The sequence below is a fragment of the Ipomoea nil genome, unplaced genomic scaffold (genome assembly GCF_001879475.1).
Source record: "Ipomoea nil cultivar Tokyo-kokei standard unplaced genomic scaffold, Asagao_1.1 scaffold1286, whole genome shotgun sequence".
In the NCBI taxonomy this organism is placed as follows: Eukaryota; Viridiplantae; Streptophyta; class Magnoliopsida; order Solanales; family Convolvulaceae; genus Ipomoea; species Ipomoea nil.
Genome location: NW_017617714.1, coordinates 1,791,589 through 1,803,678, shown reverse-complemented (window position 1 = coordinate 1,803,678; position 12,090 = coordinate 1,791,589). Strand labels below are relative to the sequence as shown.

The following is a 12,090-nucleotide window of genomic DNA, read 5'->3' as shown; positions in this document are numbered from 1 at the left end:
GAGTATTAGCAAAATGACAATTTTGGTCCACATGTTTAATTTTTACCAATTTTCATCAACGACTATTGTTTTAGTACCAATTTTCATCCATAACTATTGTTTTAGTGCCAAAATTCATCACGTCGGTCACTCATTCGTTTAAGGCATGCCGAAATATGAAATTATTAATGGTAGTTTCGTGCTTTTCAAATTAGGAACCCTATTTGAGCATGAATAAAGGGATTTAAGTCCTAAGATCTATCCCAATTCGTAGTTTTTTTCCTCAAATTAAAGTAGGATGAAAAGGAGAACTGCGAATTGAGATCGATCTTAGGGTTTAAAATTAATTTATTTATGCTCAAATTGGAATCTTAAGTTGAAAAAGGACGAAAATGCCTTTAAAATTTTTAGATTTCGGGACGTCTTAAATAAATAGTAAAATAGGTGATCGATGTGATGAATTTTGGTACTAAAATAATAGTCGTGGATTAAAATTGATACTAAAACAGTAGTCGTGGATGAAAATTGGTAGAAATTAAACATGTGGACCAAAACCGTCATTTTACCAATACTTGTGGGACCAAAATTGGTATTTGCTCTTTCTTTAACTGACCAAATGTTTAAATACAATTCCTTATATAATTATGTGGAACAACTTTTTTATACTATTTCTTCTTTATTCCATTTATTTTTATTCTGTGAAGTAATATTAGTATTTTGATTTGAGTAAGAGTGTGTTTGGTTAATCGGTAAACCAAGAATGGGAATTAAAATAATAGTTATTATTTAGCTGATAATTTTTTAATATACAACTATGAGATTTGATTACCTTCAATTAAAAATCACATTTCCTAATTAAAAATGGGTATCATTTCTCTTATCCCTCTTCATCTGTCACCTCTAATCAGTCGCCTCCTCACTACATCCTCATATTTTTGTATTGATTTTTTTTGTTCATATTGGTACTTTAGATGTTCATCACAGTAGAATCAATATTTTTAAAACCTTTATTCTCATTATATGCTCATACATAACCAAACATCAATATTGGTAATTATTTAAATTTCTTCCTACTTTCACCAAAACCTGTTGGTTTTATGACATTTGGGCAGTCAACGACTGACCAACATTACTTGATAGGGATTATTCTCAACCGTATCGTAGCGTGTACATGATCGATACCAGGTTTATCCATCGAGTGCTGAATCCGAGCATGACCGACCTTTTCTACGTGCTTACCCGATCTAGATCTCTGATCAAGTATAATTTCACTAGCCAGCGGAGCCTAATACTCGTTACTCTACCCCGACCATATTAGGTCGAGATTAAGCATCCGACCTGTGATACTTAGAGCCTTAGGCATAGTTTTCTCAATCAAATTCAATAGCGGTGGGTCCGATGGAATTAGGAATCTCTAAACATGTGAAGGGATCAGTTAGGTCTCTAACCTTACCTTGTGCATGCGTTCCACGTGTCACACATGCCGAGAGATCGGCATTTTTGTAGTGCGTGGGGGGGGGGGGGGGGGGGGGGGGGAGAACTTTTGGCATTTTCTAACTTCTGACCCACTGTCATGTAACCCAAGCCTAATTACTTAAACCAACAAGCAGATTAGAGCAGGATCTTTGTACGATCCGACCCCTGGCCTATACTTCACATATATGTAGGAATCACCGTATTTACTACATTAATTACCGTTAAATAGGAAAAATAAAGAAAATATATGGAGAGAATATATTATGTATTTTGTATTTATGAATATTGCTTTGAGTGGGGGTGGGGGGGGGGGGGGGGCGTGTTTATACATATTTTGGGCCTAGAGCCCTACAAGGAATAAGAATTCTAGACTACCTTATATTCGGAGTCTTTGTTGCATTTGGAATAATAAACCCTAATCATACTACATTAGAAATAAGAGGAAATTTCAATTTTGGTCCTATGACTATAGGAGTCTTATTAATTTCAGTCCATGACTTTTAAAAGTGTCAATTTAGTACATTAACTATGTAATTTTTATCAATTTTGGTCACTCCGGCCAAATTACTGGCCAAATTTTGCCGGAAAATTTTAATTGTTAAAATAATAAGGGTATTTTGATCATTTCACGTCTCTTTTCTTCTTCCCAGGCGAGTCCATCCCTTCCTCTCCCGTTTCTGACGAATGAAATGAACTAAGATGATGGGGAAAGGATGCTTGATGATATTAAAGATACGATTTATAGGGAGAAAGAACGCCGGAAACGGGAGAGAAAGGGATGAACTCGCCGGAGAAGAAGAAAAGAGGCGTGAAACGACCAAAATACTCTTATTATTTTAATTATTAAAATTTTTCGGCGAAATTTGGCCGACAATTTGGCCAAAGTGACCAAAATTGACAAAAATTACATAGTTAAGATACTAAATTAACACTTTTGAAAGTCAGGGACTAAAATTAACAAGACCCATATAGTCATATGACCAAAATTGAAATTTCTTCTTAGAAATAATTAGTCCAATCCTTATTACATTACGAATACTAAGCCCAATCCTTATTAAACTCTTAAATTGCTCGGTACTGTGTATCCTTTTTAGGCTTCCTGATCCAGTTACTTTCTAGGGCCGGTCCATGTGGCCTAAGCCCTGTATACCATCCATAAAAATTAAAAATCCATTACTATTACCAAGTAGGGGTGGACATTTCCGTATTCGGTTCGGTTTCGGTTTGTCCGGTTCTAAAAAAATGAAACCATTCGGTTTAACATTGTAGTCCAGCTCGGTTTCGTTTCAGTTTGAAAAAGTTCAGTTTCGGTTCTAAAAAAATGAAACCATTCGGTTTAACATTGTAGTCCAGCTCGGTTTCGTTTCGGTTTGAAAAGTTCAGTTTCGGTTCTAAAAAAATGAAACCATTCGGTTTAACATTGTAGTCCAGCTCGGTTTCGTTTCGGTTTGAAAAAGTTCAGAATTGGTTCAATTCAGTTTAAGATTCTCAATTCACAACATTTCATAGTGTTCTAGCGCAATTAATTAATTAATTAATTATTTATTTATTTTTACTAATAATTTAGGATTAAAAATCCATTCAGCATCCATTCAGTTCAATCAAGCTCATTTAATGAGACTTTTATTAGTTACGGAGTATTTATATAGTGTAGCAAACTTTTTTGTTCAAATCTAAATCAGCCAGTAAAATTAGAAATAACTGAAATAGAAGGGAAAATGAAATCACCTAAACGAATAATATATGACCATAATCATGAACAACAGTGTTTCACTTCTATATGTAATATTTTAACTTCGAGTGTCATAAGTCACATTTCACAAATATACAACAAAAATTTGAATTTATTTTTTTTAATGCATTAATTATGGTTAACGCCTAAATTTAACGTAGAGGAAAAGGCTCATATACATATAACATATGCAAGCACTCGGTTCAATTTGGTTTTTTTTTTATCGAACAATTCGATTCGGTTTGATTTTTTACCAAACAGTTCGGTTCGATTTGATTTTTTACCAAATAGTTCGGTTCGATTTGGTTTTTTATCGAATAAGAACACATTACCTTTCGATTGTTCGGCATATTACCAAATCGAACTAGCTCGGTTCGATTCAAGAAATTCGAATCGAATTGCCCACCCTTATTATCAAGTATTTGATTACCATTCCAATTTCAATTCTCATGTGCGAATCAAACTCATTAAGTCTTCCTAAATTCATGACTTATTATTATTAATTCTTATATAATTTTATTTAATAAAAGTTAGATTTAGAAAATCAGTTTTTTATTTTTTATTTTTTATTTTTACGTGGAAACTTGTCAAAAGGGCATTTGAATGGAGGGTACGATAGTAATTTCAAGGGGGAAAAAATGGTAGGAAAGTGGGTAAAGAAAAGGAATAAACAGCCAAACAGGGGTTGAAGTGTCAAATTGTTGTGACTTTATGGGTGTAAAGTGGATTTCTATTTGGCTCATAATATCATTTCTGCGAACCGTACTTTGATATTTATATTTTCCCAAAAAACAAAAATAATGCAAAATAAAAATAAAAATAAAAATAAAAGCGAAAATCATCATCTATTCAAGCACAATCTGAGCCTCAACGCTAAGATGCGCTGGGCTCTCGCTGTCACCTCCACTCCCACAACCACCGCCATTGCCGCCACCGCTACCTCCTTCTCTTCTTCTTCTTCTTCTTCTTCTTCGATTTAGGTTGTGCTTTGCCGCTCCGTTTCTTATCTGCGGGCGCTACTTGTCGAATCATATTGTTCTATTTCTGGAATGGCGGGTTTCAGGAATCTGGGAGCTGGATTTGCTCTGTTGACCATAATCGGGAGGCTAACTTTCGCTCAGGACCTCATGCCCTCGCCTGCCGCTGTCTGTCCCTTGCGGAATTCGGTCGAACACTCGATCTTGGGCCTCCGAGATTTCACATGTCCAGTGGATGAGATCAAACCTTCATATGCCGCAGCTGTAATTGAGGTTAAATAATTTCAATCTCCACTCTTATATTTTTTATTTTTGAAGTGTTTTTTTTTTTTTTTTTTTAAAAATTTTTTTATTTAAATAAATATGATTATCTGTACTTAGGTATTTTTTTGTTCGAGACCTTTAATATTTTAGGACGGAATTAGGTGAAAAGTTTTTTTTTTTTAAATAAATTATTTTTTGAAGTTTTAACTAGGTATGCCTTCTTAGTAATTAATGACTATTGTCTTTTTTGTTTTCAATGATATGTTGACTTGGTTTGTAACCTAAAAAAAATGAAGTCAGATGAGATTACTGCTTACAAATTGAAATAAAAATAAGAATTTCTAGATAATGTTTGTACTGTTTGGAAAGTTTTAAAAGTTCAATTCTGCATTGAAGTCTTGAAGAACAGAATCAAAGCTTTACATAATTACATGTTCAGAGTGATTGATGCACAAATTTATCATGGTTGGTTGGGTGTTGGCAAATGATAGGGGATAGGTTGGCTTAATTTTGAAATTCATTGCATTTATCATGCCCCGAAGTCCAAAGACCTACATTACAATGTATGCTGCCAAGTGCCAACTGTGTTTTTTGTCAATCAAAGATCACTACTTGTGCGATATCTTACATTTCCATCTAATTGAATACTATTCTTTTGTTGGAGTTATGCATCCTTTGTAACTTAAGATTGGACTGTTCTACTTCTTTAATTTGTTAATGACTCATCATAACTGAATACATACTATCATCACAGTGTGATGTAGAAGTAATTATTGACTTTATTATGTTCTACAATTATCAACTTTGACAACATTAATGGTTTGTGCACTTCAATATTTCACAGCTCACACACTCTCCATTATATGTAGCTTATATCCAGGTTATTATGTATGTGAAAAACCCAGTAAAATCTAACCATTAGATAGTACTCACCAACTTTCCAAGAAAGAGACAATGTATATTTTGCTTGAAATAGCTCCATTTAACTATTCAATGCCTTTTAACGATCTTTGTTATGAATATAATAATAAAACTGCTTCATTTTCTTGCTGCGCTTTTCCTTCTCAATAGTCAATAGTATCAGGATCCTTAATTAACTTTATTAGGTCACAAGAAAAATGAATATATGTGTGTGTGTGTGTGTGTGTGAATATACAATATAGTTTTGATTTTTTAAAAATTCATAAGTGTGAAAAGCACATTCCCAACTGAAAATTGTAGTGACAGAACTACAACAGGTTTTCTAATAGTGAACAAAAATGCTGTTGCAAAATCAATTCAGAAATTCTTTTTTAGACCAACTAGCAGATTAAATTAACCTGAGGCCTTCCACTTCAGAAATGAACCCTTGTGCTCTCAAATTTTTACTTCCGTCTTCCCCTTTTTCAGTTATTAACCCCTCAACATTTTGGTCTCTTCTATGCGTTTCTGCTAAATCTGTTAGCCAAATGTTAAAATTGTGTCAACAAGAATGCTTAATAGTTTTTGAAGAAAAAGTTCAATGCTAGTAGTTCTGATTGATTCATTGATCTTTAAATAACCGAATATTCCAGCCTCTCCAATGGTCTTAATGAACCTATCATACTGTTACTGTACTCAATATTCAGATCCCCTTTCAACTGCCAAAGTGTTTTTTTTAAAGGTGAGTTTCTAGTGGAGGATTCAGATTCATACTATAGTATGATTTCAAATAACTAGACCCTATAAGTCAAAATTGTATTTCTACTGTTCAAGCCCCATGTAGGTGCATAATTCAGTTTGTTAATTTAGCTTTGAAATGAACTTTCGGGCACATCTTCCATTTGCCCAACAGACATTAGCTGAAGAGCCTGGATATAGCTATGTCGGAATTTTTTTCAGTGGGTGAAGTTTGACTTTTGATAACAGATAGTTACGTATCCTTGATATGTTTCTCCCTTTTGAGAATGTTGAATTTCAACTTAAGTCATGTTAGAGAAAATAAATCAAAATTCTCTTTGTTTTAGTTTTAAACTCTCAGTGGGAGTATGCTGATTCTTCAAACTAAAAAGACTGAAAAATAGTTCTTACAGCTGGTGTGGAAGAATAAGAAAAACATAAAATGATGGATATAGAAAATTCATGTAGCTGACACCAAATGATGGCATGGGATTGAGGTAAGCTCAGTATGGCTTAGGATCAGGGAGGAGAACTTCAAGCTATTATCTGACCAATTCAATTTTCGCCGGGGTTAAATTTGAATTTTTTAGATATAAGAAAATTGTTGCATCCAAGAACAGTTCTAGTGTAATCCATCTTTGAACTTTTTATTATCAGAGGCCTGGGTGGAGTAAATATGGGACAAACAATGGCCACTAAGCCACTTAGCAATTATTTTTACTTCTCTACATATTAGATTAAATGAGTTGAAAATTAAAACCACAGTGGAAATATGGAATGATCATTTTTTTGCTTCAGTTTGAAATTTTTGAGTGCGAGCAGTGGAATGTTTACAATTTTTGAATTTATATTGCTGTGAATAAAATGTACTGTGCAACTGATTTCCCTCTGTCAATGTTATAGGATCTTTTCTTTTATTTATTTATTTTTAACCTTTTATTTTCATTTCTTTAGAAATTCTAATGGAGTTTCACATTTTTGCTGTGAAGGGAGATGAGATGTCATTGCAGAGGGCACTTTATATGATTCACCGAAGATCACATAACTATGTTGTTTTCCTCTTCTATGCCTCATGGTGTCCATTCTCCATAACTTTTAGACCAATCTTTTCTGTGCTGTCTTCCCTGTTCCCCTCAATTCCCCACTTTGCAATTGAAGAGTCAGCTATTAAGCCAAGGTTAGGGCACCCATAATATTTGCAGTTATTGTCAGTCTGTACTACATCTTAACAGGTAGGAACCTAACACTGAATTTTGCAGTACTCTCTCAAAGTATGGAGTTCATGGGCTCCCTACTTTGTTCATTCTGAATTCTACAATGCGTGTTCAATATCATGGCCCCAGGACCCTTGATTCTCTAATCACTTTCTATAATGGAGTTACTGGTAAGAGGTTTTCTTTTTAAAACTGTTGTGCTACAGATGCACTTGATTGAGGATGTTAACCTCCTTTAAAACTATCTTTACATGCTTTCTCGAAGTTTTATTCTTTTCTATGCTTTTGTCGCTTTTCATTAGCCAGAATAGTCCTTTATGTCCCTTATTTTATTTATTTATGTATTTTATGTATTTTATTCCATGGAAAGGTGTTAAGACATCAACAGAGGATGGCATATCTCTAGACAAGATTGGATGTTCTACAAGCCACGATGGGTATAGTGGCAGTGAACAGGAAAGTTGCCCATTCTCCTGGGCGAGGTCTCCTGAGAACTTACTTCGGCAGGAGACATACTTGATGTTGGCAACTGTATTTGTTCTTATGAGATTGCTCTATGCTCTTTTCCCATATATTCGTAGGTTTGCTCAATTTGCTTATAGGAGCTACAATATGAGGATAAGTAGCTTGTGGGAGCATCCTCTGCTCTACATGCATCGGGGATTACAATTATTTAATTCTCTGAAGGAACCATGCAAGAGAAGCAATTTGCAGGAAGGAGCTATGAATGCCAAGGTATGGGCTTCCAAGTCTTTAGCTTCTGTTTCATTCGGTGAGGCAAGCTCAAGTCGGGTGGGACCAGTAAGTTCAACTCATTGATTAATTTGGGGGTTAAATTTAAACTACATATTTCTTTTAGAAATATTCAGCTACCTCCCTTTGGGTTTGTTTCATTGTGAGGGGAACAACGAAAATTTAATATTTGGCTGTTGAAGCAACATAATTGACTCTTTTGTTGTAGATTAGTTATGCTTTCCATTTTTTGCTCACTATTGAAAGAATAGTGTTAACCTATTGTATATAACATTTAGCTAATAAGCTAAATTTTTGAATTTAGATATCTGTTGCACTCTGTGTCATTCATTTTAATCATCTTAGATAGGCTTTATGATAAACAATTTTGGTACTAATCGCAGATATGAAATCTCTCTTCCAAACCCAAAATAACACTCATATAACGTAGCACAAAGTCTGTTACAAGTGATTAATAAGTATAAATAAGATTAATTGAGGTGGAGAACTATGAAAGAGTGAATCAAAAGAAATATACCAAAAGTCAATTCAATATACAATTTACTCCTTTTATTGCACATCTACACCATAGAGTGAAATATAACATGACTTTTATCCCTGTTTGGTAAAATAGTTAGCCTATAGGCCAATTTTGGCTTATTTGACCACTATTAACTCTTTGACTTGGTTAAAAAATCAATATAAGTGTTTGGTTAATTAACTTTTTGTAACTCCGAAATGCTAAAATTCAAAAAACTACTCAAAGCAACTTTTTCAATTAGCTTTTTGAGAAAAGAAATTATACCAAACAGCTATCGGCTAACAACTAATTTACCAAACACCTTTCTACAATCAGCTAATGTTATCAACTAGTTATACCCTCTAATTAACCCAATCAGCTAACAGCTAACCGCCATTTACCAAACAGGGCCAAGAGATTGCAGTTTTCATTTAGGTTAACTTCAGCTGCCTTGTCTATTAGCTTTGAAGATATAGCTGTGTAGGTGTAGCTCTGAGTTTTTATTAAGGTGAACTAACAAACTGAAAGTTGCAAAAAGAAAATCCAACAACTTGCTCTGTATTCCGTTGCACTCTTTACCTCTAGGCATTTTATTGATGTAGGATGGGGTTAATTGCCTGAGATAGAAGGGGTGTTATGTCAAGTTAATGATGCAAGCAAACCAATCTGCTTCTTTGCAACTGCAGTGAAACTGAGCAAATTATGTACATTTCAATAGCCCAAATTTTAATTATTATTGGTTTAGAGCAAAAAGGTGCCTCCTGCAGTGTTGAGGAAACCAAATCTTCTGAATGATTAAGTTAAGGGTTGCCATCTTCCCTAAAGGCTAATCTGCAAATGGTGGTCAACTTGGGGAACATCTGCAGGTAAATCCATCAACAGGTTGTTTGCATCTACATTTTTTATGATTTTTTTTTTTTTTTTTTTTTTTTTTTTTTTTTTTTTTAAATAACAAACAAACAAACAACTAGTAGATTAGTGTTTTCAAGCACAATCATAAAGTTATTAGTTGTATATGTTATGCAATCTTCCTTGGCTTTCTTTAAAACCTTGATTTGACAATACCCAGACTTATAGTATCTGGGAGCTAGGACTAGCATACAGAATTGGCCTAAAATTGAGTTAAGATTACTTGCAAATGTGCAATATGCATAGAATTATGATTTCAGGTCCTTTTGTCTTTGTACTGTCATCTATCTATCTATCTACACATGAAAAAATGTGATGCATTCCGGGTGGTTATGTTTGTAGAAACAAATTAATAGAGAAGCTGTAATTAGGGATGGCAACAGGGCGCGAGCGGGGATATAGTTCCCGTCCCCGCGACTCCGACCTAGTCCTCGTCTTCGGTGAGGAATTGGAAATATTCTCCATTCTCGTCCCAGTGGGGAATTAGGCGGGGACAAAGATTCTTTTCCCAGTCAACTCTTAGTCAAAGTGTTAAATTATTGTAATTTTTAATAATAGTGAGGAAAATCAACATTTTGGTCCCTAAATTGTTTCGGGTGGGGTAGATGTGGCCAGCAAATAAATTAAAATGTTGAATGATGTGGTCGGGAAGTTAGATAGGGACCCGACCATACGAGGTCGGGAGGCTCCGAGTGGAGTGGTGTAGGTCTTGTTACAAGCAAAATCCCTGCGTGCAAGGAGGCTTGTTGCAGGGGTCATATCTTGTCAACGATAAGGTAAAAGCTCCAATCTTTATGAGGTGCGTGACATAACACAGCAAAGAGGTTGCTCTGGAATCCAACTGGCACTTTCGAAGCCGTGTTGCATATGTGGTTTGGTCTGCAGGATGTGTGATGATCCACAGAGCGGCATCTCCAGCTTGATTGGCGAGCGAAGATAGTACTCAACATAGCAGTATGGCTAGAGTAGTTGCTAGGAGGAAAAATATACTTAAAATCAAAATGGTTGTCAGCAAAACTTACTTTGTAAGCCTACCATGCATGGACTTCCATCACAAGCTTGTGGATTGACAGATTTCACATGGATTTCAAGCGCCTTCAAGAATGATGTGTAACTTTTATAAATATAGCTTGACCAGTTTTGGGTAGATCAGTCTTCATTCTGAGTGTTCTCTGAATAAGCCATAAGGTTGAACATGAATAATATCTAGGTTACATAATGAGAAACGTACTTACTGAATTTCTCAATTGAATCAGCAAATGGGAGGTGTAGCTCGCACTCCTTGGTGTAAGTTGGTTTACTCGTATAACGAGTGGCACATTTTTGAAGTTTGGTCTGAATGAATCGCAACTTGGCGTAAAGTGCAGCTATGGAAGTATTCACAATGATAGGTACTATTTGTAACTTCAGCATCAGCTTCTGCAAAAGACATTTGTTATGAGTGATATAACTTGCGCTTCAGATAAGCAGTCATCACGGATGTGAAAGCTTGGTGCAGGTTCTCTACATGAATATCATAGTAAACTTGTGGAAACCTCTAGGCAACAGGAGGCGCATAACCAAGCACATTAACGCCAAGTAGCTTCGAGACGTATTGAGGATTGAAAGTTAATGATAACTTTTCAAAATTACGGGGAAGTAGCTTAGTAGCGACTACATTAGCAATGGTTTAATCACGATCCTTTTTGCTACTCAAGGCAACGGAACTTGCCTTGGAAGACGGGACGAGAGCTCGAGAGTTGTCTACTTCAGAACGAGGACGTTTCAAAGCGCGCTCAGAGCCTCTACCAGACATGGTTGTATGCAAAGTTAAGATAATAAACATACCGATTTACTAATTAGAGTACGTGTCTTAAAAATCAATAACAGAGTCATGTAAGACACAGTAAGTGTAGTTCATGAGGTGTGGAATAATAAAACGCACACTTTTAAATTGCGCTTCTAATGATTGGTCATTGTCCAGGGCTCTCTTGCTAGAAGTGTGCGTTTTATTCTTATCCACACCTCATGAACTACACCTACTGTCTCTTACAAGACTCTGTTATTGGGTTTAAGACAGGTACTCTGATTAGTAAATCGGTGTGTTTATTATCTTACCTCTGCATACAACCTTGTCTGGTATAAACTCTAAGCGCGCTTTGAAACGTCCTCGTTCTGAAGTAGACAACTCTCGGGCCCTCGTCCCGTCCTCCAATGCAAGTTATATTGCCTCGAATAGCAGAAATGATCGTGATCAAACCATGGAGGGTGCTGATGTAGTCGCTAATCAACTACTTCTTCGTGACTTTGAAAGTTTATCATTAACTGTTAATCCTCAGTACGTCTCCAAGCTACTTGGAGTTAATGTGCTTGGTTATGCACCTCCGATTGTCCAGAGGTTGCCACAAGTACGCTACTATGATATTAATGTAGCCTGCCCCAAGCTTTCACATCTTTGATGAATGCTTATTTGAAGCGTAAGTTATATCAATCGTATCAATCGCAACAAATGTCTTTTGCAGAAGCTGATACTGAAGTTACACCAAGGAGTGTGAGCTACCCCTCTCATTTGCTTATGCAATTGAGAATTTCGATAAGTACGTTCTTCATGATGGTAACCTAGAATATTATTCATGTTCCAATGTATTCAGAGAACATTCAGTATGAAGG

General features: G+C 35.4%; 1 protein-coding gene across 1 annotated transcript; it reads left to right on the top strand.

Annotated features, from left to right (window-relative positions):
- The first annotated feature begins 3,982 nt into the window (after positions 1-3,982).
- LOC109184775 (5'-adenylylsulfate reductase-like 4) lies at positions 3,983-8,336 on the top strand. Its single transcript, XM_019334812.1, has 4 exons — positions 3,983-4,437; positions 7,056-7,243; positions 7,326-7,450; positions 7,651-8,336. The coding sequence occupies exons 1-4, from the start codon at positions 4,237-4,239 to the stop codon at positions 8,097-8,099; spliced, it is 963 nt and encodes a 320-aa protein (XP_019190357.1). The 5' UTR covers positions 3,983-4,236; the 3' UTR covers positions 8,100-8,336.
- The last annotated feature ends 3,754 nt before the right edge of the window (positions 8,337-12,090 follow it).

Bases quoted from the DNA above. Each gene is read 5' to 3' on its own strand.
- LOC109184775 (XM_019334812.1), top strand. From the start codon at position 4,237: ATGGCGGGTTTCAGGAATCTGGGAGCTGGATTTGCTCTGTTGACCATA. The intron at 7,244-7,325 runs GTTAGGGCACCC...TGAATTTTGCAG, and splicing joins GAGTCAGCTATTAAGCCAAG to TACTCTCTCAAAGTATGGAG. The intron at 7,451-7,650 runs GTAAGAGGTTTT...TTCCATGGAAAG, and splicing joins TTTCTATAATGGAGTTACTG to GTGTTAAGACATCAACAGAG.